Here is a 21,193-nt window from a genome sequence, read left to right as displayed (position 1 = left end):
CAAAAAAAGTCAGAAAACAAGATTCAACATACCTCAACTGGTATCTCCTTATAGAAAACAACTGTGAAGCAGAAAAAAAAAAATCCTGTAAGACAACATCCCAAAGTGAATTAAATACATGCAGGCAAATATTTTGGGGTATGAAAAACATTAGCTGGATTCAGACATTCAAAAAAATCAAGAAAAAAAACGGAGAGAAATTAGATAAAACTAGGAAATAAATGGAAGTAAGAGACAAAATTATCTCAGAAGTGAAGACAAAGTGAAGTGGGTGGCTCAGCGGTTTAGTGCTGCCTTCGGCCCGGGGCATGATCCTGGAGACCCTGAATCGAGTACCGCACCCGGGCTCCCTGCGTGGAGCCTGCTTCTCCCTCTGCCTCTGTCTCTACCTCTCTCTCTCTCTCCTCTGTGTCTCTCATGAATAAATAAACAAAATCTTTCTTAAAAAAGTGAAGCTAAGTTAAAAGGTGGCAAAGGGAAAAGAGACTCAAGAAAGTTTAATAAGGTGCATTGAAAAAGTCAGAAAAATAACTGAGAGAAGGAAAATAAAGAAGAAAGTAAAAAGGATCAGAAAGAAATTGGTAAATTGAAAAAGAAGCAAAGGAATAGCAGTGTTTAATTAGAATTACCGAGGAAGAAAAACAAAACAATGTAACAGAGCTAATATTTAAAATATTTAAACCTATAATCCAAGAAAAATTTTCCAAAGTGAAAGGCTTTAGTCTACACATTGAAAGGTCCACTGGTTTTCTGGGCGGGGGGGGAACCAAAATGATCAACTCCAAGACATATCCTAGTAAAATTATTAGGCATAAGAGATAAAGAAAATTTATCCTCACAGCCTCTAGGCAAAAAGGTGAAACAATTCATGAAGGGGAATTAATTAATCTGAATCAGGCTTTCCAAAAACAACATATAAGGCAAGGCCCTGAAACAACATTTTCAAGAAATTCGAAGAAAAAAGTGTGAACGAAGGATTTCATATTCAGTGAAGCTAGTTTCAAATATCAAGGTCATAGAAAAAGAAAAAATTAAACCATAACTTGAAAAATTCTGTACCATTGGGCCTACAAACAACTTTAAGAAGTATAAGTACAATAGTTCCACGAACATTACTGTTGTGGGAAGCTACGTTATGGATAAAAGTATAATCATATAAAAATTAAAAGTTTCAAATAAGTGTAACTACAGCTTCTGGTCCCAGATGGTGATATAGGAATACCCTGAGGCCAGCTCTTCTGCAGAGCACACCAAGTGACGTGCATTTATGGAGCGACTCCTCCTGAAGAACCGAGAGCTGACTAAACAGCTTCCACACAACAGGAGACAGAGACCACATCGAGAACAGCGGGAGAGGCAGAGACACAATCACAAAGGGAACCCCCACCCCGACGCTGTGGACTGCAGTGGGGAGAGATAGTACTGAGGGACCAGGAGCAGAGTTGTCTGCCCTGGGAAACTGAAAAAAAAAAAGGCCATGATTTAAAAGGGCAGCTAGAACATAGAGGAACTGGCCCTAGAACTCCATCAAAAGGTGAGGGAGCTCTTCGAACTTTCTCTGGGTTGGAGGGGTCGGTGAGCTCCACAATTCGCATCCCCCTCTCCCTTGAAAGCACGGACCAGTGCACAGTCTGAACACCCTAACTGGCCTGCTGCCTTAGTGAGTTCCTAGGCCGCAGCCCACATTAGCCCCAACCATCCCACAAAAGCGACCCCAGTATGGCCCACGCCAGAACCCCCTGGGTCAGTACTCACGACAGGTCCAGCCATCTCATGAAGGCAACACAGGCACAGAGCACCCTGGACCCTCCAGGCCTACACCACTTTGGTTCCAGATGACTTGGTAAGGGCACTCCTGGTGGACAGCATTCTGGGACCTTCCTAGTTCCACTAACCACCCCCTAGGCACTCCCTGCACAGAGCATCCAGGGAACACCCAGCTCATGCCTACCAGGGTGCCCCCGTGCTAAGCACCCTGAGACACCCTAGCTTGTATCCATTTCAGCTCTACCCATCCCACCATAGCAGCCCCCACAGCCCGAGGCCACGCCACCCAAAGCTCTCGCTAGCCTTCCCAATTCCCCAAGCACACACAGCCTACACGGGGGAGCACCATACATAAGAGCGTCCTTTCTTTTTTATGTACACAATGGAATATTCCTCAGCCATTAGAAACGACAAATACCCACCATTTGCTTCGACGTGGATGGACCTGGAGGGTATGATGCTGAGTGAAGTAAGTCAATCGGAGAAGGACAAACATTATATGGTCTCATTCATTTGGGGAATATAAAAAATAGTGAAAGGGAATAGAAGGGAAGGGAGAAGAAATGTGTGGGAAATATCAGAGAGGGACACAGAACATAAAGACTCCTGACTCTGGTGGTGGAAGAGGAGGGGGGTGGGGGTGAATGAGTGACAGGCACTGAGGGGGGCACTTGACGGGATGAGCACTGGGTGTTATTCTGTATGTTGTTAAATTGAACACCAATAAAAAATAAATTTATTATAAAAAAAGAAGAAGGGATAATCTTTACGGCTTCCCTCAGACCTCATAGTTGCCAGATAGTCGATAATGGAAGAGGTTAAGGAGAAAAGTAATGTAATAATGAATAAATAAATATATAATAAAATAAAAAAATAAGAGCATCCTTTCAAATTTAGGAGAAGTGCTTGTTCTGCCTAATTCATAGAAACAAATACAGAAAGTCGGGCAAAACCAGGAGACAGAGTAACACGTGGCAAATAAAAGAACAAGGCAAAACCTTAGAAAAAGAACTAAACGAGATGGCAGTAACAAATCTACCTTAAAAGGAGTTCAAAGTAATGAGGGTGACAAAACATGAGAGACTCCTAACTCTGGGAAATGAACAAGGGGCAGTGGAAGGGGAGGTGGGCGGGGGGTGGGGGTGACTGGTTGGCGGGCACTGAGGGGGGCACTTGACGGGATGAGCACTGGGTGTTATTCTGTATGTTGGCAAACTGAACACCAATAAAAAATACATTTATTATTTAAAAAGTAATGATCATAAGGATGTTCACCAGACGAAAGAGTGGATGACCTCACTGAGAATATCAACAAAGAACCAGAGAATATAAGAAAGAACCAATCGAAGTTGAAGAATACAGTAACTGGAATGAAAACTACTCTAGAGGTGATCAGCAGGATGTTACGAGATGCAGAAGAACGCGGTGTGATCTGGAAGACGGGGTGATCACCCCCGAGCTGAACAGCAAAGAGAAAACAAAATTCTTAAAAATGACGGTAACTTAAGGGATTTTCTTTTAAGATTTTATTTATTTATTCATGAGAGACACACAGAGAGAGAGAGGCAGAGACACAGGCAGAGGGAGAAGCAGGCTCCATGCAGGGAGCCCGATGCGGGACTCGATCCCAGGAACCCAGGATCACACCCGGGGCCCAAGGCAGATGCTAAACCGCTGAGCCCCCCAGGGATCTGAAGGGGATCTTAACTTAGACAACATCGAGCAAGCAAACATTCACATTATAGGGGTCTAATTCTAACTAGCGGAAGCATAATAATCATATCAAACAAATCCCGAATGAGAAACACTCTACTAAATCCCCGAGCAGTATTCCTCAAAGGCCTCTCTCTATCTTGTCAAAAACCAAGAAATTTTGAGAAGCAGTCACAGCCCAGGGGAGGCTAAGGAGACATGTTGACAAATGTAATGTAGTACCCTAGATGGACTACTGGAAAAGAAAAAGGGGAAATTAGGAAAAAATCAGGAAAAATAAGTGAAATTTGAATAAAGTGTGGAATTTAGTTATTAGTTATATACCAATGCCGTTTCCTTAGCTTTTATTCTAATTCCAGTATAGCTAACAGACGGTGTTATATTAATTTGGGCTTTACAATATAGTGGTTCAAAAGTTCTAGACACTACTCAGTGCTTGCCAAGATACGTGTACTCTTAATCCCCTTCACCTGTTTCACACACTCCCCCGACCCACCTCCACGCTGGGGACCACCAGTCTGTTCTCTGCAGTTAAGAGTCTGGGTGTTTTTGTTTTGTTTTTTTTTGTCTTTTCTTTCTTTCTTTTTTAAGATTTTATTTATTTATTCATTCATGAGAGACACAGAGAGGGAGAGGCAGAGACACAGGCAGAGGGAGAAGCAGGCCCCATGCAGGGAGCCCGATGCGGGACTCGATCCCAGGACCCCAGGGTCACACCCTGGGCCGAAGGTGGTGCTAAACCGCTCAGCCACCCGGGCTGCCCTCTTGCCTTTCTTTCTTTCTTTCTTTCTTTCTTTCTTTCTTTCTTTCTTTCTTTCTTTCTTTCTTTCTTTTTCTTTCTTTCTTCTTTTCTTTCTTTCTTTCTTTCTTTCTTCTTTCTCTCTCTCTCTCTCTCTCTCTCTCTCTCTCTTTCTTTCTTTCTTTCCACTTTTTCTCTTTCATTCTCTTGTTTCTTATTCCACATGAGTGAAATCATATATTTGTCTTCCTCTGACTCCCTTCACTTAGCATTATACCTTCTAGCTCTATCCGTGTCATTGCAAGTGGCAAGACTGCACTCTTCTGATGGCTGAGTCATATTCCACTGTGTGTACATAACACATCTTCCTTATCCATTCATCTATCAATAAACACTTGGGTTGTTTCCATATTTTGGCTTTTGTAAGTAGTGCTGCAATAAACACAGGGGTGCATGTATCTTTTCAAATTAGTGTCTTCATTTACTTAAAATATTTTATTTATTTACTCATGAGAGACACAGAGAGAGGCAGAAACACAGGCAGAGGGAGAAGCAGGCTCCCTGTGGGGAGTTGATGCAGGACTCGATCCCAGGACCCCAGGATCAAGACCTGAGCCAAAGGCAGATGCTCAATGACTGAGCCACCCAGGTGCCCTGTGTTTTCATTTTCTTTGGGGAAATACCCAGTACTGGAATTACTGGATCATATTGCACTTTGATTTTTATTTTTTTAAGAAACCTCCATCCTGCTTTTCACAGCAGCTATGTCACTTTACATTCCCATCAACATTTCACAAGGATTTCTTTTTCTCCACTTTCTTGCCAATACTTATTTCTTGTGTTTTTAACTTCAGACATTCTGACAGAGCCATCAAAGACCCCAAATAGCTAAAGCAACCTTGAAAAAGAAAAGAAAGGCTGGAGGCATCACAATTCTGGACTTCAAGTTATTTTTTTTAAGATTGTATTTATTTATTCATGAGAGACACAGACAGAGAGAGAGAGGGAGAGGCAGAGGGAGAAACAGGTCCCATGCAGGGAGCCTGACGTGGGACTCGATCCCGGGATTCCAGGATCACTCCCTGAGCTGAAGGCGGCGCTAAACCGCTGAGCCACCCGGGCTGCCCTGGACTTCAAGTTGTATTACAAAGCTGAAGTGATCAAAACATTACAGCATTAGCACAAAAACAAACACATAGATCAATAGAACCTAATAGAAAACCCAGAAATGAACCCACAACTATATGGTCAATCTTCAAAAAAGCAGGAAAGAATGCCCAGTGGGATAAAGAGAGTCTCTTCAATAAGTGGTGTTGGAAAAACTGGACAGGAACATGTAGAAGAAAGAAACTGGACCACTTATTAAATCATACACAAAAATAAATTAGAATGAATTAAAAGCCTAAATGTGAGACCTGAAACTGTCAAAAGCACTAAACTCTTTGACATTGGCCATAGCAACTTCTTTCTAGATGTTTCCTGAGGCAAGGAAAACAAAAGAAAAAAATGAACCGTTAGGATTTCATCAAAATAAAAAGCTTCTTAAGAATTTAAAAATAGGACTACCCTATGATCTAGCAATTGCACTGCTGGGGATTTACCCCAAAGATGCAGATGCAGTGAAACGCCGGGACACCTGCACCCCGATGTTTCTAGCAGCCATGTCCACAATAGCCAAACTGTGGAAGGAGCCTCGGTGTCCATCGACAGATGATGGTTAGAGAAGCTGTGGTCTATGTATACAATGGAATATTCCTCAGCCATTAGAAACGACAAATACCCACCATTTGAAGCAAATGCTTCAACGCGGATGGAACCGGAGGGTATTATGGTGATGAAGTAAGTCAATCGGAGAAGGACAAACATATGGTCTCATTCATTTGGGGAATATAAAAATTAGTGAAAGGGAATAAAGGGGAAAGGAGAAAAAATGAGTGGGAAATATCAGAGAGGGAGACAGAACATGAAGACTCCTAACTCTGGGAAACGAACTAGGGGTGGTGGAAGGGGAGGTGGGTGGGGGGTGGGGGTGACTGGGTGACGGGCACTGAGGGGGGCACTTGACGGGATGAGCACTGGGTGTTGTTCTATATGTTGGCAAATTGAATTTAAATATAATTAATTAAATTAAAAATTTAAAGTTAAATAAAAAAATTAAAAAGCACAGCACGGGAAAATAATCAACAAAACTAAAAGGCAGCCCTCAGAATGGGAAAAAATATTTGCAAGTGACATAGCTGATAAAGGGTTAGTATCAAAAATACATAAAAAACATAAAGCTCAACACCCAGAAAACAAATAATCCAGTTTAAAAATGGGCAGAGGGATCCCTGGGTGGCGCAGCGGTTTAGCGCCTGCCTTTGGCCCAGGGCGCGATCCTGGAGACCCGGGATCGAATCCCACGTCGGGCTCCCGGTGCATGGAGCCTGCTTCTCCCTCTGCCTGTGTCTCTGCCTCTCTCTCTCTCTCACTGTGTGCCTATCATAAATAAATAAAAATCAAAAAAAATAAAAATAAAAATGGGCAGAAAGCAATGAACAGACACGAGGAATAAAAAATCCCATAAGATATATAGAAAAGGAAAAATTAGATTAAATGACACACATAAATCCCAGTATATTAATGATCACAATAAGAAAATCTAATTAAAAAAGCAAAGGTTTTGAGAGTGGATTTTCAAAACTGATACAACTACATATACAGTAGAAATGCTTAATATCCCACAATGCAAATTGATTGAATGTAAAAAAAAAATATAGCAAAAGGGACGCCTGGGTGGCTCAGTGAGTGAGCATCTGCCTTCGGCCCAGGGTGTGATCCCGGCATCCTAGCATCAAGTCCCACATCGGGCTCCCTGCAGGGAGCCTGCTTCTCCCTCTGCCTGTGTCTCTGCCTCTCTCTCTCTCTCTCTCTCTGTCTGTGTCTCTCATGAATAAACACATAAATCTTTAAAAAATATATGTGGCAAAATAAATAGATAAATAAAAAATATATGGCAAAAGATATATTATGCAAACAGCAACTACAAAAAAGTTGAAGTGCTTATGCTAGTATCACACAAAATAGACTTCCAAACAACAACAAAAAAAGGTTACTGGAGATAAACAGGAATATTTCCTGTTGATAAAAGTGTCAATCCCCTATGAAGTTTATTTCAACAATAATAGTTGAAGACTTTGGGGTCCCTGGGTGGCTCAGCAGTTTAGCGCCACCTTCGGCCCAGGCTGTGACCCCGGGGTCCCGGGATCGAGTCCCGCGTCGGGCTCCTGCATGGGGCCTGCTTCTCCCTCTGCCTGGGTCTCTGCCTCTCTCTCCTCTCTGTGTCTATCATGAATAAATAAATAAAATCTTTAAAAGAGAAAAAAACGAAAAATAAATAAATCAAGGTGAAGGAAGGAAATACTAAATTTCTAGCAGAGATAAATGAAGTGGAAAGTAAATTAAAAATAGAATCAACAAAAGTTGTTGGTTCTTTGAAAAGATCAACAAAATCGACAAACTTTTAGCTAGATTGACCAAGAAAAAAAGAGAGAGGGAAGACTCAGGTTACTAGAATCAGAAATGAAAGAGGGGATATTACTGCTGACCTTACAAAATGTAAAAGGATCATAAAAGAATGCTATGAACAAGTGTATGCCAACAAATTGGATAACTTCGATGAAATGGAAAAATTCCTACCAACATACAAACTGCTGAAGGTGACTCAAGAAACAGCAGCTAGAGCGGAGGGCCATTGGGGGTGAGATACTTATAGGGGCTTCAGACTCCTGCCTCTGGCCTTTTAACACCAGTGGCCAGCTGGCCGACCAGCCACCTCCGTGGCTTTGTGGTGACCATCGCTTCCTTTTAGAACTTGGGTGCCCGGGGATCCCTGGGTGGCTCGGCGGTTTAGCGCCTGCCTTTGGCTCAGGGCGCAACCCTGGAGTCCCGGGATCGAGTCTTGCGTCGGGCTCCTAGCGTGGAGCCCGCTTCTCCCTCTGCCTGTGTCTCTGCCTCTCTCTCCTCTCTGTGTCTATCATGAATAAATAAATAAAATCTGAAAAAAAAGAACTTGGGTGCCTTGAGGTGGGGAGAAAGTAAGCACCTGAGCACGCTAGACAGGGTGAGTATATGTACCCCCACTTCCGTGCCTGTGGGCTCTGTGATGTAACCTGAGAGGAGAGTGGGGTGAGGCCTAGGTCACTAGCCAGCGGGTCTTGAGAAGGAGTTGTAGGGGGAGGATGCAGCTGTGGGGGTTGAACCGACACAAGACATAAGTGACATTGCTGGTGCAAGTTGAGATGTGCTTGCTGCAGGTGTCTAATAAACACTAAATTTCTGACACGTAGAACAAAAATTACCAACATTTCATTCATAATCTTATATTGGTCATAAATTGAATGATTATAAAATCGATTATAGTTTTTGGATATATTTGGTTAAATAAAATACATTTAAAAATTTTTAAAGAGGGCAGCGCTGGTGGTTCAGCGGTTTAGCGCTGCCTTCAGCCCAGGGCGTGATCCTGGAGACCCGGGATCGAGTCCCACATCAGGCTCCCTGCGTGGAGCCTGCTTCTCCCTCTGCGTGTGTCTCTGCCTCGCTCTCTCTCTCTCTCTCTCTCTCATGAATAAATCAATAAAATCTTCAAAAAATGTTTAAAGAGTAAGAAATAATCTGAATAGACCTATAACAAGTGAAGAGATTGAATCAGTAATCAAAATACTACCCCCAGAGAAAAGCCCAGGCCCAAATGGGTTGAGTCTTAGCAACCACTTAAAAAGAATTAAAACCAATTCTTCACAATCTTCCAAATAGCAGAAGAGGAAGGAATACTTCTGAACCCATGCCATGAGGCCAATATTATCCTGATGCTAAAACCAGAGGAAGACATCACAATAAAAGAAAACTACAGACCAATAAATACTATGAAGTTGAATGCAGAAATCCTCAACAAAATACCAGCAAACCAAATCTAAAAACATATTTAATAAATTATACACCATGATCAAGTGGGATTTATACGAGGAAAGCAAGGTTAAGTCAGCATCCAAAAATCAATTAATGTCATACATTAACAGAATAAAAAAACAAAAAGCACACGATCATCTTATTTCACATGATCAGTTGCAGACAAGCGGCTTGACCAAATCATTTGGAACACCCTGACAATTACCATGAGAACTAGTAAGTGAGTTTGGCAGGACTGGAAATTATAAAATCAATTAAAAATCTATTGTATTGGGCGGGTGGGGGGCAGGAGAAGAAGCCAATGCGATGGCTGGTCTTTAGTGGAAAGAAGAAACTTGATAGCCCATTTTGAGTAAGTTAGTGCAAAGACTGGGTGGGCCAACTGGTAGGGCACCAGCTTGTAATGGGTCCCTCAGCTAGGGCATCACTGATCTCACCTCTGTGTGGCCAGAACAAGATGAACGCACTATTATCCTCTTCAAAGATGCAACCCACTATTTGTTTGTTGGTGATAGATGGGACTAAATTAGGGTGGGCCTTCGTGCTCGAAGGTGTCTATGGGACCAGCATATTTATGGGTCCAGCCCCTTCTGCGCACTCATCATGACCTCCCTCAGCAGCCCAGTTGCCTGCTAATCTCAGTAGGAACACCACCTCTTGGTGCCACAGGGCGGACCGTGGCGACTCCATGGGGACTGTGGCCCTCAGGTCTTGCGCAACCAGTGCTCCAATTCCACAAAGTGACCTCGAAGCCATCACGTCCACTATAAACAGCCTCTGTTGTATTTTTAAACACTTACAACGAACAGTCTGAAAATGAAAATAAGAAAACTTCATTCGCAACAGCATCAAAAAGAATGGAATACTTAGACACAGCCAAAGAAGTGTAAGACTTGTAAACTGAAAAGATCAAACATTAAAAAAAAAAAGACTTGTAAACTGAAAACTAAAAAAAAAAAAGACTTGTAAACTGAAAACTAAAAAAAAAAAAAATTGTTAAAAGAAATCTTGGGGAACCCGGGTGGCTCAGCCAAACCGCTGCACCACCCAGGGATCCCTAGACAAGCTGATCTTAAAACTCATATGGATTTAAAAGAGCCCCCCACCAAAAAAAAAAAAGAGGCCCCAAATAAACAAAACAATCTTGGAAAAGAACACAGGAGGAGGACTCACACTTCTGATTTCAAAACTTACTACAAAGCCACAACAACCAAGACCACGTGTTACTGGCATAAGACTAGACATATAAGCCAACAGAATAAAATTGAGAGTCCAGAAAGAAATGCGTAGAGTCAACTGATTTTCAACAAGGGTGCCAAAATCCTTCAACGGGGAACAAATCACCTCTCCCAACAAACAGTGCTTGGACAATTACATATCCATACACGAGAGAAGGAAGTTGACCCCTATCTCACAGCATATGCAGAAATCAACTCGAAATAGAGCATCGAGGTAAATGCATGTTAATACTACAAAAATCTTAGAAAAAAACACAGGAGTGAATCTTCATTACCTTGGATTTGGCAAAGGACTCTCAGACATGGCACCAGAAGCATGAGCAACAAAAGGGGGGAAAAGACGACTTGCATTTCACCAAAAATGTAAGACTTTGTGCTTCAAAGGACGCTCTCAAGAAATCGCAAAAAGTGTAAAGAAAACGGGAGAGATACGTACAAATAGCGTATCCGATAAAGGACTTGTGCCTAGCATATATAAACAAGTCTTACAACTCATTAATAAAAAGACAACGCAGTCTAAAAATAGGGAAAGGTCGTGAGTCTACATCTCTTCAAGGAAGGTACACAAATGGCCAGTAAGGGTGTTTAAATATGCACATCGCCACTAGTCCTCAGGGAAAAGCAAATCAAAACCACGACGAGCTATACCAGCTCACATGCACCACGGTGTCTAGAACCAAAAAGTCAGAAGAGCAGGGCAGCCCCGGTGGCAGAGCGGTTTAGTGCTGTCTGCAGCCTGGGGTGTGATCCGGGAGACCTGGGATCGAGTCCCGCATTGGGCCCCCTGCATGAGTTTGACTGTGTTTCTGCCTCTCTCTTGCTCTCTTTGAATGAATAAATAAATAAATCTTTTTTAAAAATCAAAAAAAAAAAAAAAAGAAAAAAAGAAAACCACAAGTGCTGGGGAAGATGTGGAGAAATGAGAAGTGTCAAACATTGCAGCCAGTGTGGAAAACAGTGCGGCAGGTCGTCAAAGCATTCTTCGTGCAGTCACTATTGAACTCAGGATTTCCACCCCTGGGCGCAAAGACAAAAGAGCTCAAAAAGTGTGCTCAAAGCAACATTAGTACACAGATGTTCATAACAGCATTGTCTACAACAGGCAAGGGTGGAAAGAACCCAAAAGTCCACCGATAGATAAACGGGTAAACATTATGGGACATCCGCACAGTGGAACACTACTCAGCCATAGAAAGGAGTGGACACGCACGTCTAAAACGTCATGGTAAGTGAAAAAAGCTAGTCATAAAGGTCCGCATATTGTAGGGTTCCCTTTAAGGGACATGTCCGGAGTATAAAAGTGCACATATTGCGTGATTCCCTTTAAGTGAAAAGTCCAGAATATAAGTGCACATATTCTGATTCCCTTTACGTGAAGTGTCCAGAACATTCAAAAGTCCTCATAGTGCATGATTCCCTTTAAGTGAAATGTGCGCAATCAGGAAGCCTGTAGACATAGAAAGTGCATCAGCGGGTGCCTAGGACTAGGGGTGAAGGTAAACAGTGCGGGTTTGTTTTGGGGGTGATGAAATCATCTTCAAACTGGCTGTGGTGATGGCTGCACGAGTGTCAGTCACTGTACTAAAGGCTCCTGAGCCGCACTCTCCAGGGAGCGAAGAGCACGCGCTGCGGATCGTACATCAAACAACCCGGTTTTGAATGGCGCGGGCAGGCCGGGGCGCTGCGTCTTTAGAAACAGAACAAAGGGTCTGGACGGGCCCTTGGCCTAAGACGCCACGCAAGTGGGCAGTGCACGGCACTGGCACCGAGCTGGTCAGGGAAGTGCGACAGCAAGCGACGGGGACCTTTTCATGTCCATCGGATTGGCCAGAATTGCGACAGAATGGGCGCCGGTGCTCGGCAAAGAAAAAAAAGAAAGAAGAACAGGTGACGCCCTGGGCATTGCCCGCAGTGCTCGGGCGACGTGGAGCGGCTGAGCGTCCGCACAAAGTGCGCGCACGCGTCGCGCTGGGGATCCGAGTCGCGTTGGACTTCGCGGTCCCTGCGGACCGTCCGCCGAGGGCCGGTGCCAGCGACTCCTTGCTCAGTGCGCGAGCTGGGCGCACGGGACCCAGGGCTGTGGCGCGGGGCCGCGGCGGAGCGTCCCGTGTCCGTGCCCTCGCCCGGCGGTGCGCCCGCAGGGCCGCGTCCCGCGCCGGGAGCATCCTCGGGGCCGGGCCGCCGGAGGGCCGGCGCCTTGCTGCGCGCCCGGTCGCTCGCCTCGGCCGCTTTCGCCCTTCGGCGCGGGGTGAGCCGGGGACGCGGCGGGGCGGGGCGGGGCGGGGCGCGGCGCGGGCTCCTCCGCGCGGTTTCTGCGTGCGCCGCTCTTCCAGGTAGTGCGGCGGCCCGGGGCGCCGCGTCTACGCGCGGGATTACAGTAACGCGGTGTCGGTGATGAGTCAGAGCGCGGTGCTGATGCTGCTGCCATTTCATCACCTCGGCGAGCGCGGCGCCCGTCCCCGCGCTGTCGCCGCGCCTGGGCCTACTGCGCCTCGGGCTCCGGGGCCAGCGATGCGCCCGCGGCCGACCTAGAGCGCCCCGGGCCGCGCCCCCGCGCCGCCGCGCCGCCGCGCCATGGAGGCCATCTGGCTGTACCAGTTCCGCCTCATTGTCATCGGGGACTCCACGGTGGGCAAGTCGTGCCTCATCCGCCGCTTCACCGAGGGCCGCTTCGCCCAGGTCTCGGACCCCACGGTGGGGGTGGATTTCTTCTCCCGGCTGGTGGAGATCGAGCCGGGGAAACGCATCAAGCTGCAGATCTGGGACACGGCGGGTCAGGAGAGGTTCAGGTGGGAGCGCACCGGGGCCGCGAGCGGCGGGAGGGTCTGCGGGGAAGGCGCAGTCCCGGGGGGACGGGACGGCCCGGCCGCGGCGGCGGGGACGGCCGCGGGGCTCCGGGGACGCCGGCCCCGGCCCCGCTGCCGCTGCCCGGAGTGCAGGCCCCGGAGGGAAGGCGGGTCGGTGACCCGCGGGCTTGCGCCACGCTCCCTGCGGGCTGCGCCGGGCGCCCGGCGAAGGCGGAGCGGCGGGGACCGAGCGCTGCACCAAGCCGGCCCCGCTGTGCATTACTTTGCCAAGATGTTTCCAGGTCATCCCAACATCACTGACAGCTCCTGACACACACAGAGGCCCACACGGGGCCACGCACAATCCGGTGCCCCCGGCGAGCGCACACGCACACATCCCGCACCGCAGGCACGCGCCGGGCTGGTTTCTGGGGAAACCGCCCGAGACACACTAGAGGATGCCTCGTAAACAAAACACACACAGGCCCTCCCCTCGCGACACCTCCGCGCTGGCTCAGCGGCAGCAATGACAGAGCCAGACAGCCGTGGTGGTGGCCGTAGCAGGATGCCCAGTCCCTACTGCGACGCTCCTCGGGTAACGAGTAATCGAGGAACAGGTGTACTTTGCTGCCACAACCCTTTGTTGTTCCTGGGCACTGGGTATCGTGGGTGACCATAGGCCTGAACACACACCAGGCGACCCGGGGACAGGAGGCCTGAGGACTAGGACTGCCCAAGCAGAGCCGGAGAAAGCCCAGGGGCAAGGGACAGAGAGCAGGGTACACAGAGAACTTCCACAGAACAACTCGAGCCGAAGTCCCGTAAAGCCGCAGGGACTAGATCAAAAGGACTCAACGGCCCTCGTTGCTGCTCAGATCTATTTATGGTCATTTATTCATTTCTCTACTGAACACTGAGCACAGGGAACACTGGCCAGGACGCTGAAGAGCAGCACAGGGGACAGCTGACCACGAACTTGTGCCCCCCCCCCCCCGAACTCCCACAAACCACCCGTTGGCAAAGATCCCTGCACAGGGTCCCTTGGCATTCGTGGCCGCATTTCTCATGTCAGGAGGGAAGAAAGGTGCCTTTTGTCTGTTTAGCGGAATCTCTAGCTGTATGAACAGCCGTTCCCTGCCCATGGCTCAGTATTTACCGGGTGACCATGATTTGTGAGACCTTGTGGATCACTACCCTTCTCTGCCACGTCGGTCATACAATATTTTCCTCGTTTCTCATTGATCTTTTAACCTCAAGAAAATATTTTGATTAACGGAAGGATTTGATTTTCCTGCAGCCTTGTGCTGTGCCTGTAAAGGCCTTTGTCACTTTCCACACACTCACAGACCATTAGTAGCATGACGTCTTGTAGAGTTTTCACGGGGCCCCTGTACAGCTTGCTCCCTGACTCCCTGAACCAAGTTGTTCACGAATCAGAACGTCTGTTCACACCGAATTTTCTGATGACACCCGCCCATCTGCGGGAGCCTGGAAACATCAGACAATCAGAAATGCTTTCAGTCTCCGGGGCTCACATGCCTGGTTCCGGAGACTTGGACTCAGTCGTGACGTGCGTTCTTACCATCATGTAGCTTGGGCCTTAATTCCCTGGACAGTGTTTGTTCTCTTGTCACTGGGCCATTTGTCCTAAGCCTTAAGCGATTGAGTCCCCCATTGTTTATCTTTCTCATCCAAGGAGATGGAAAACCTAAAAATAGACATAGATCAAAAAGCACAGCAGCCTAAAGCGGGTGATTGTAGAGGCAAGTGGTTCGACACCCTCTAGTAAGCCCTAATCTGCTCTACGCAAAGTACCGTCACGTGTGTATGCTCAAGTCAAGAAGCTGAAATATTGGAGGACGTTCCTCCTCTTAGGGTACAGCGTAGGCTTTAGAACGTAGACCTTTAGGCTTTAGAGATACTCTAAGTGCACCGCCTTAAGTAAGTCATATCGTTTTCAGGGGGAACTTTTGCTGTTTCGGCACTTTTCCCCAGTGGTGGCTCCTGAGTCAGCCTCTCTGAGACGTGTCAGGAAGCAGGGCTGACAGGCACCCGGCTCCACACCTTTGCAGACCATTCGCGATGTTCCTATTTCCACATGGCCTAGAAAATGAAAAATGGAATGTGTTTCTCCTCAGAGAAGGCTGATAAACGGGAATCTATGCCTATATATCCTCATGAACATTTTCTGTCAACGAGCATGAATTTATTCATTCTGATCCTTCTTTAAAGATTGTATTGATTGGTTCATGAGAGACACAGAGAGACACAGAGGCAGAGACACAGGCAGAGAGAGGAGCAGGTTCCCCGCGGGGAGCCCGATGCGGGACTCGATCCCGGGACCCCGGGGTCACGGCTTGGGCCGAAGGCAGACACCCAACTGCTGAGCCCCCCAGGCGCCCCCGTTTCTAATCTTTTAGATTCTGGGTCAACTACTAGAATCTGTCATGAGCTCCCCAGGTCAGAGAACACTCTGACATTCATCCTTTCGTTTTTCTCCGTAACGCCCCGGGCCTTCGGCACCCCGTTTTGCCAGGGTGGGAGACTGAGCTGTGCTTCTACCTGAATTCGGTGAAAATTGCCTGTAAGGCCATGAGCAGTCATTTCTAGAAGATACTATGTCAGAGTCTGCCCCTTTGAAATTTCATGGATGATCACTCTTAGAGGAGGACACTTGCATTCATTCCATTGTCTAGAAAACAGCAGCGCATGTTTCCTCGAGGACCGTGTCCCTGAGCGGACACGCTCGAACACACTATGTGAGTAGAATGAGTGCGGCGCTTTGGCCATGGCCTTGACTGTGTACCTCTCTCTTGTGTTGTAGATCCATCACTCGCGCCTACTACAGGAACTCAGTAGGTGGTCTTCTCTTATTTGACATTACCAACCGCAGGTCCTTCCAGAATGTCCATGAGTGGTTAGAAGAGACCAAAGTACACGTTCAGCCCTACCAAATTGTGTTTGTTCTGGTGGGTCACAAGTGTGACCTGGATACTCAGAGGCAAGTGACTCGCCACGAGGCAGAGAAACTGGCGGCTGCGTACGGCATGAAGTACATTGAAACGTCAGCCCGAGATGCCATTAACGTGGAGAAGGCCTTCACAGACCTGACGAGAGACATATATGAGCTGGTTAAGAGGGGGGATATCACGATCCAGGAGGGATGGGAAGGGGTGAAGAGTGGATTTGTACCGAATGTGGTTCACTCTTCAGAAGAGGTCGTCAAATCAGAAAGGAGATGTCTGTGCTAGTCAGTCGTTTTATTTCCAAACCACGCTCTCCCACCTGAACTCACAAGTGATCGAAAGGAAAAGAATCCCTGCGTGACTGAGTGGACTCAACCTCCATCTTACATCCCCAGTGAGCCTCCTTCTCGAGGGGTCTATGCCAGGCCGTGGGGGGGGGGGGCGTGGGAGCCCGACTGAGCGACGTGGGCCAGGCGCTGTTTGTGGCCCGGTCTGGGCCTTGGCTGCTCCGTGTGCCGTCCCTGCACCACGGGCCAAGGGGCTGAGGTTCGGGGAGCTAGGCTCCAGAGAAAGACCCCCATAGACAGGAAAACGATTCCTTGCTGTTTCAGCTCACTCGTAGGTCACACACGTAAAGAGATCTGTCAAGGGGGGGAACAGTCTCACATTGGAAACCATTAGCAGCACTAAAAAGGAGTGTGAGACCGACTTCATCAGTGAGAATGGCCTACACCACGTGGCTGTGCTGGGTCTGGTCCGAAGGTACCGACCAGCCTCGACACAGCTCACCTGTAGAATGAGGGGCACGGACCAGCCATTTCCTAAGACCCTCTCAAGGCCTGTTGTTCTAGTAAGACTGGTGGGACTATGAGAAGGGGGGGCACTGCGCATACCGTGTTCCCGCGGCCCAGCAGACGCGCACCCTGGTGATGGAGTAACCAACCGTGTGCAAGGAACCGTCCCATGCAAATTAGCAGATAAGTAGAACAAAGAAACCTCGCGATCCATGCCATACCCTCTGTCCCCCACGACCATGCCTAGGGGTTCACCTGGCTGTCTCTTCAGGGGCCCGGCGGCAACGCACAGGTACAGGGACGGCCTGTGAAACGAGCCCCGGGGGCAAACGTTTGCTAATCCATCCTGCACCGAGCACCTGCCCAGCAAGAGGCGCTGTGGCCCTCGCACGTGCTCCACGGTCCCCTGAATTACTTACTGATCATCACAACAGGCCTGTGAGGTTTTCCTCCCCATTTTACAAGAGAGTAAACTAAGAAGCAGGAGACTCACTTGGCTAAGGGGAAGGTCTACCGACTGCTAGCCCGTGCCCCACGGCATCATCTTGTTCCTGCTGTCAGATGAATGAACTGTTACGCATTTGTTTACCTTGGAAGAGATATGACTGTAAATAAATGTTCTCTGCGTCTTAGGATATGTTTCCTTATTGCTCACGACTCAGCTATAATCCTAAGGGAACCCGGGGATGAAACAAAAGGTAAAGCCAATTCAGGTATTAATGACAAGAGGGCTTTAAACAAGTGAATGATTGCACAACTAAGAGCATTAAAACTGTGTGGGCTACAAGTGTTCTTGTCACTGAAACACAGTGGACAGATCCTTGAAAGGAACCAAATACAGCAACGGGGGGTGGGATGGGGATAAGACACTCACCTCACAATGACCTTAGCCACCTGTTTGCCATATACCTACACTGGGTTCTTGTGTACCCTAGAGAGTCAGCTCTTAATTCTCAGGTGAACAGACAGACATCTAACTAACTACATCAGAAAATCGAGATGGTTGGCTTAAGGTTCCATTATGTTCTTGGAGAGAGATCGTGCTTTAAATTGTTCTCTGGATTGTAGCCAGTCGAGCTAGGCAAAAGCCATACTTTTCCCAGTGAGAAAACAATTCTGAGTAGTCAGGTGTCGCGTATCCATTGTGATAGGAAAGCCTGGCGATGGTAAATTGCTGTGACATATAATATTGAACTTCAGTATGAATGTGACTGAATCTGAACAAAGTTTGAGAACTTAACTTCCGCCAGAATGAAGCAGCCAAATAATGAAAACTACGGAAACAACCGCCTCGGACGAACCTGCAGCGTCAACTACAAGTGAATCAATCATCACCTCAACATTCATTTCACATGACCTGGCTTGGGTGGAGTCATTAAGTTGCCGGCTTTGTGGTTTTAGAAGGCAAATAAAAGATGGTCAATGGGAGTGATGCAAAGTTTCGTCGACTACTATAGTGAATGATATCAAGAAGATTCTGGAAGCAAGATTTCCCAGTGCATAAGTGAGTTGAGTGGATCCTGTCAGTTCCAAGAGTAGAGAAACAAAACTTCTTTATGGTTTTCTTGTCTCAAATACACTCTATGTATACTGTCCCCATTCCTTGCATTGTTTTAGGCAGGTTTAAAAATTCTCAGCATAGGACCCAGCAAAGGTGGCTGAGCTTAACTGCTTACACAAGTTCTAGAAATCTTAAAAATCATTTTAGTAGAATTCAGTGCTGTTGTCACTGCAAGAAGTGGGTTTTAGAAAATACGTGTGAAAAAATCAGGTGTTAATACAATACTAAGGATAAAGCTTTAGAAGCTATTTTACTACATAGGTAAAAGAAAAGATCAACTAACTTGTAACAAAGACCACAACTGCATGTTGGATTAGATTGTCTCCTATTCCAGAATAAAATGTACTGTGAACTTTCCCTCACTTTGTTGTGCATTGTAATGAAATGTGGAAAAAATGTTTTCTTTAGCTGTATGTGAATGAGAATTTGCTTGTATTTAGTAAAATGGTTGATTACGTGACTGTGAGATTTCAAGTGTGTGTTGTAGCTATTTCCACTACAAAGGCTATCGGTTAGGTCTGACACACAGCATGCAAACATCTCAAAGCCACAACAGGAATATGATTTTTAGAAAGTCATATAATCATCATGTTGAGAGTCACAGAGGCCTCGCCGCTGCCTGAGAATCCCGTGCCACCTTTGGAAAAGTTGGTTCTAGCAAGCCTCAAGTCGAATGACTGCCACGTTTACTCAAGGATCTTAATTCTGACCCCAGGGAGCCGATCCCAACCACTGTCATCCATCCCTGGAAAGTCTTCTGTTCCCCAGGCTCAGTCGCCTCGGCTCTTTTGGGTCCCACTCTATGGCAAAAATGCTGTTTGTGTCAGGGTCCCCTGCGGTGTGGGACACAGATCAGAACACAATAGTTCACAACAGTGCACGGAGTTCATGGCACACATTCGGGGGAGGGGGAAAGAGGGAAAGATGTTTGATTCCGAGTCAGGGCAGGGGAAGGCTGAGCGCCGCACAGCTTTATCATTTTCATAGTCATGAGTGAAGGAGGGAGGAAGGGACAAATGTAGAAAGGGAAAGCCTCCCACGCGACGACATTCAATATAGTTTATCATTCCATTCACCATAAAACCTCCAGGGACGGGTCATCTTTTCTTCAGTGAATTTCTTTGCGACTTGATTCAGTCCCGTGGCTGCAAATACCACACATCAGCCAATGAGTCCTGGATTTATATGTTCGAAATGTTGTCCCTTTTCCATGGACTGCAGACCTTCATAGCCAACGGCCTACCCAACATTCCCACTCGAATGTCTAATAGGCGTCAGAAATTTAAAATGCCCCCAAACTAGCTGCTAATTCCCGACCCCCGACCCCCAAATTTGTTCTTACCATGACCTTTCCTTCGTCAGTAAATGGCAACTTCCTCCTTCTGTGTACTTTTGACAAAAACCTCGGAGTCATCCTTGACTGCTCTCCTTCATAGTCCATGTTGATGTATCTGGTTATGCTGGCTCTACCTTCAAAGTAACCCGAATCCGGCTCTTAGGTGAGATGTTGAAATGTTCTTCAAACACACCAAGCACATGCACACCTCAGGGCCTTTGTACTTGCTCTCTACTGTCTCTGGAATTCTCTTTCCTGAGACAAGTGGCTGGATTTCTCCCTCAGCTCCATCACCTTCTGAAACCAACAGCCTCCAAACCTGCAAGCAGCTTCCCGAGTCTAAAGAAGCTGTTCTTGACAGTTCGACATACAGGGTGATTCTTTAGTCTTCCGTGGGGAACGACAGAGTTTCAGGTGTACAGTAAAGAGCAAAGAAACTTAGGAGGAGAGAATGGGAAACCTGGAGAGTCTGCTTTCACCGGAAGGAGTGAAAAAGTAGTATCGCAGTGCGGCAGGGGATTTATGAGATATTAGGACCAAAATACACCCATAGGGTTCAAGGGGCAGGAAGTCACGGATGACCTCTGTCGGCACAGCCCTGGTGGAGCGATTTCTGCCTACACCAAGCCCCCTAGGAAGCTGTTGTTGTCCTCGGTTCTGTCGGAGATCCAAGTCTTTTCTTTTTCCAGTGCTTTTCTTGCTCTCCGTTCTCTCATGGAGCGCCGCAGCCCACTCTGAGCATGATCCGATACAGCCCACTTGCCCACTCAACAGCCACAAATGCCTCACACTCAACACATCCGGCAGGAGCTCAATTTTTATCACGTGTTCCTTGCACCCCAATCCTTCTCAGCTTCATAAATGAAACACCCATCCATCCCTTTGTTCCACACAGAAACTTAGCAGTTATCCTTAATTCGTCCCTTGTCCCCGCCTCTCATAGCAGATCCAGAGCCATGCACTGTCACCTCTTCACAATACCTTCAAAATATCCAAATATACCCATCTCCATGGCTACGACCTTTATCCAGGCTACTATCAACTCTTTCCCGAACAACTCTGATATCTTCCTAAGTGGTCACCTTACCTTCTGTTCTTCCCCCAAGATACAATCTCAGTAAAACAGCCAGAATGGTCCTTTTAAAACAGAAAACAAAAAAATAAATAAAAATAAAAATAAATAAAACAGAAAACAGATCAAGTCATTGCCCCACTTAGAGCCCACCCCTGCTTTCTCAGCACGGTCAGAACTCAATTCAAATAAACCTTATCTCTCTTAACATGGCTACACGGCCTCGTATGACCTGGCCTCTGCGAACTTCTCCAGTTCTAAGTTCCGCAAA

General features: G+C 47.0%; 1 protein-coding gene and 1 pseudogene across 1 annotated transcript; one reads left to right on the top strand and one right to left on the bottom strand.

Moving 5' to 3' along the window:
• Positions 1–1,185: 1,185 nt before the first annotated feature.
• Positions 1,186–9,925, bottom strand: LOC129518156 (cytochrome c oxidase subunit 5B, mitochondrial-like; annotated as a pseudogene).
• Positions 9,926–12,866: 2,941 nt separating this feature from the next.
• On the top strand, positions 12,867–18,976 carry RAB39B (RAB39B, member RAS oncogene family). Its single transcript, XM_055337394.1, has 2 exons — positions 12,867–13,196; positions 16,018–18,976. The coding sequence occupies exons 1-2, from the start codon at positions 12,982–12,984 to the stop codon at positions 16,442–16,444; spliced, it is 642 nt and encodes a 213-aa protein (XP_055193369.1). The 5' UTR covers positions 12,867–12,981; the 3' UTR covers positions 16,445–18,976.
• The last annotated feature ends 2,217 nt before the right edge of the window (positions 18,977–21,193 follow it).

Source organism: Nyctereutes procyonoides, unplaced genomic scaffold (assembly GCF_905146905.1).
Source record: "Nyctereutes procyonoides isolate TBG_1078 unplaced genomic scaffold, NYPRO_anot_genome, whole genome shotgun sequence".
Taxonomy (NCBI): Eukaryota; Metazoa; Chordata; class Mammalia; order Carnivora; family Canidae; genus Nyctereutes; species Nyctereutes procyonoides.
The sequence above is the reverse complement of the archived record's forward strand: the minus strand, read 5'-3'. Positions and strand labels throughout refer to the sequence as shown.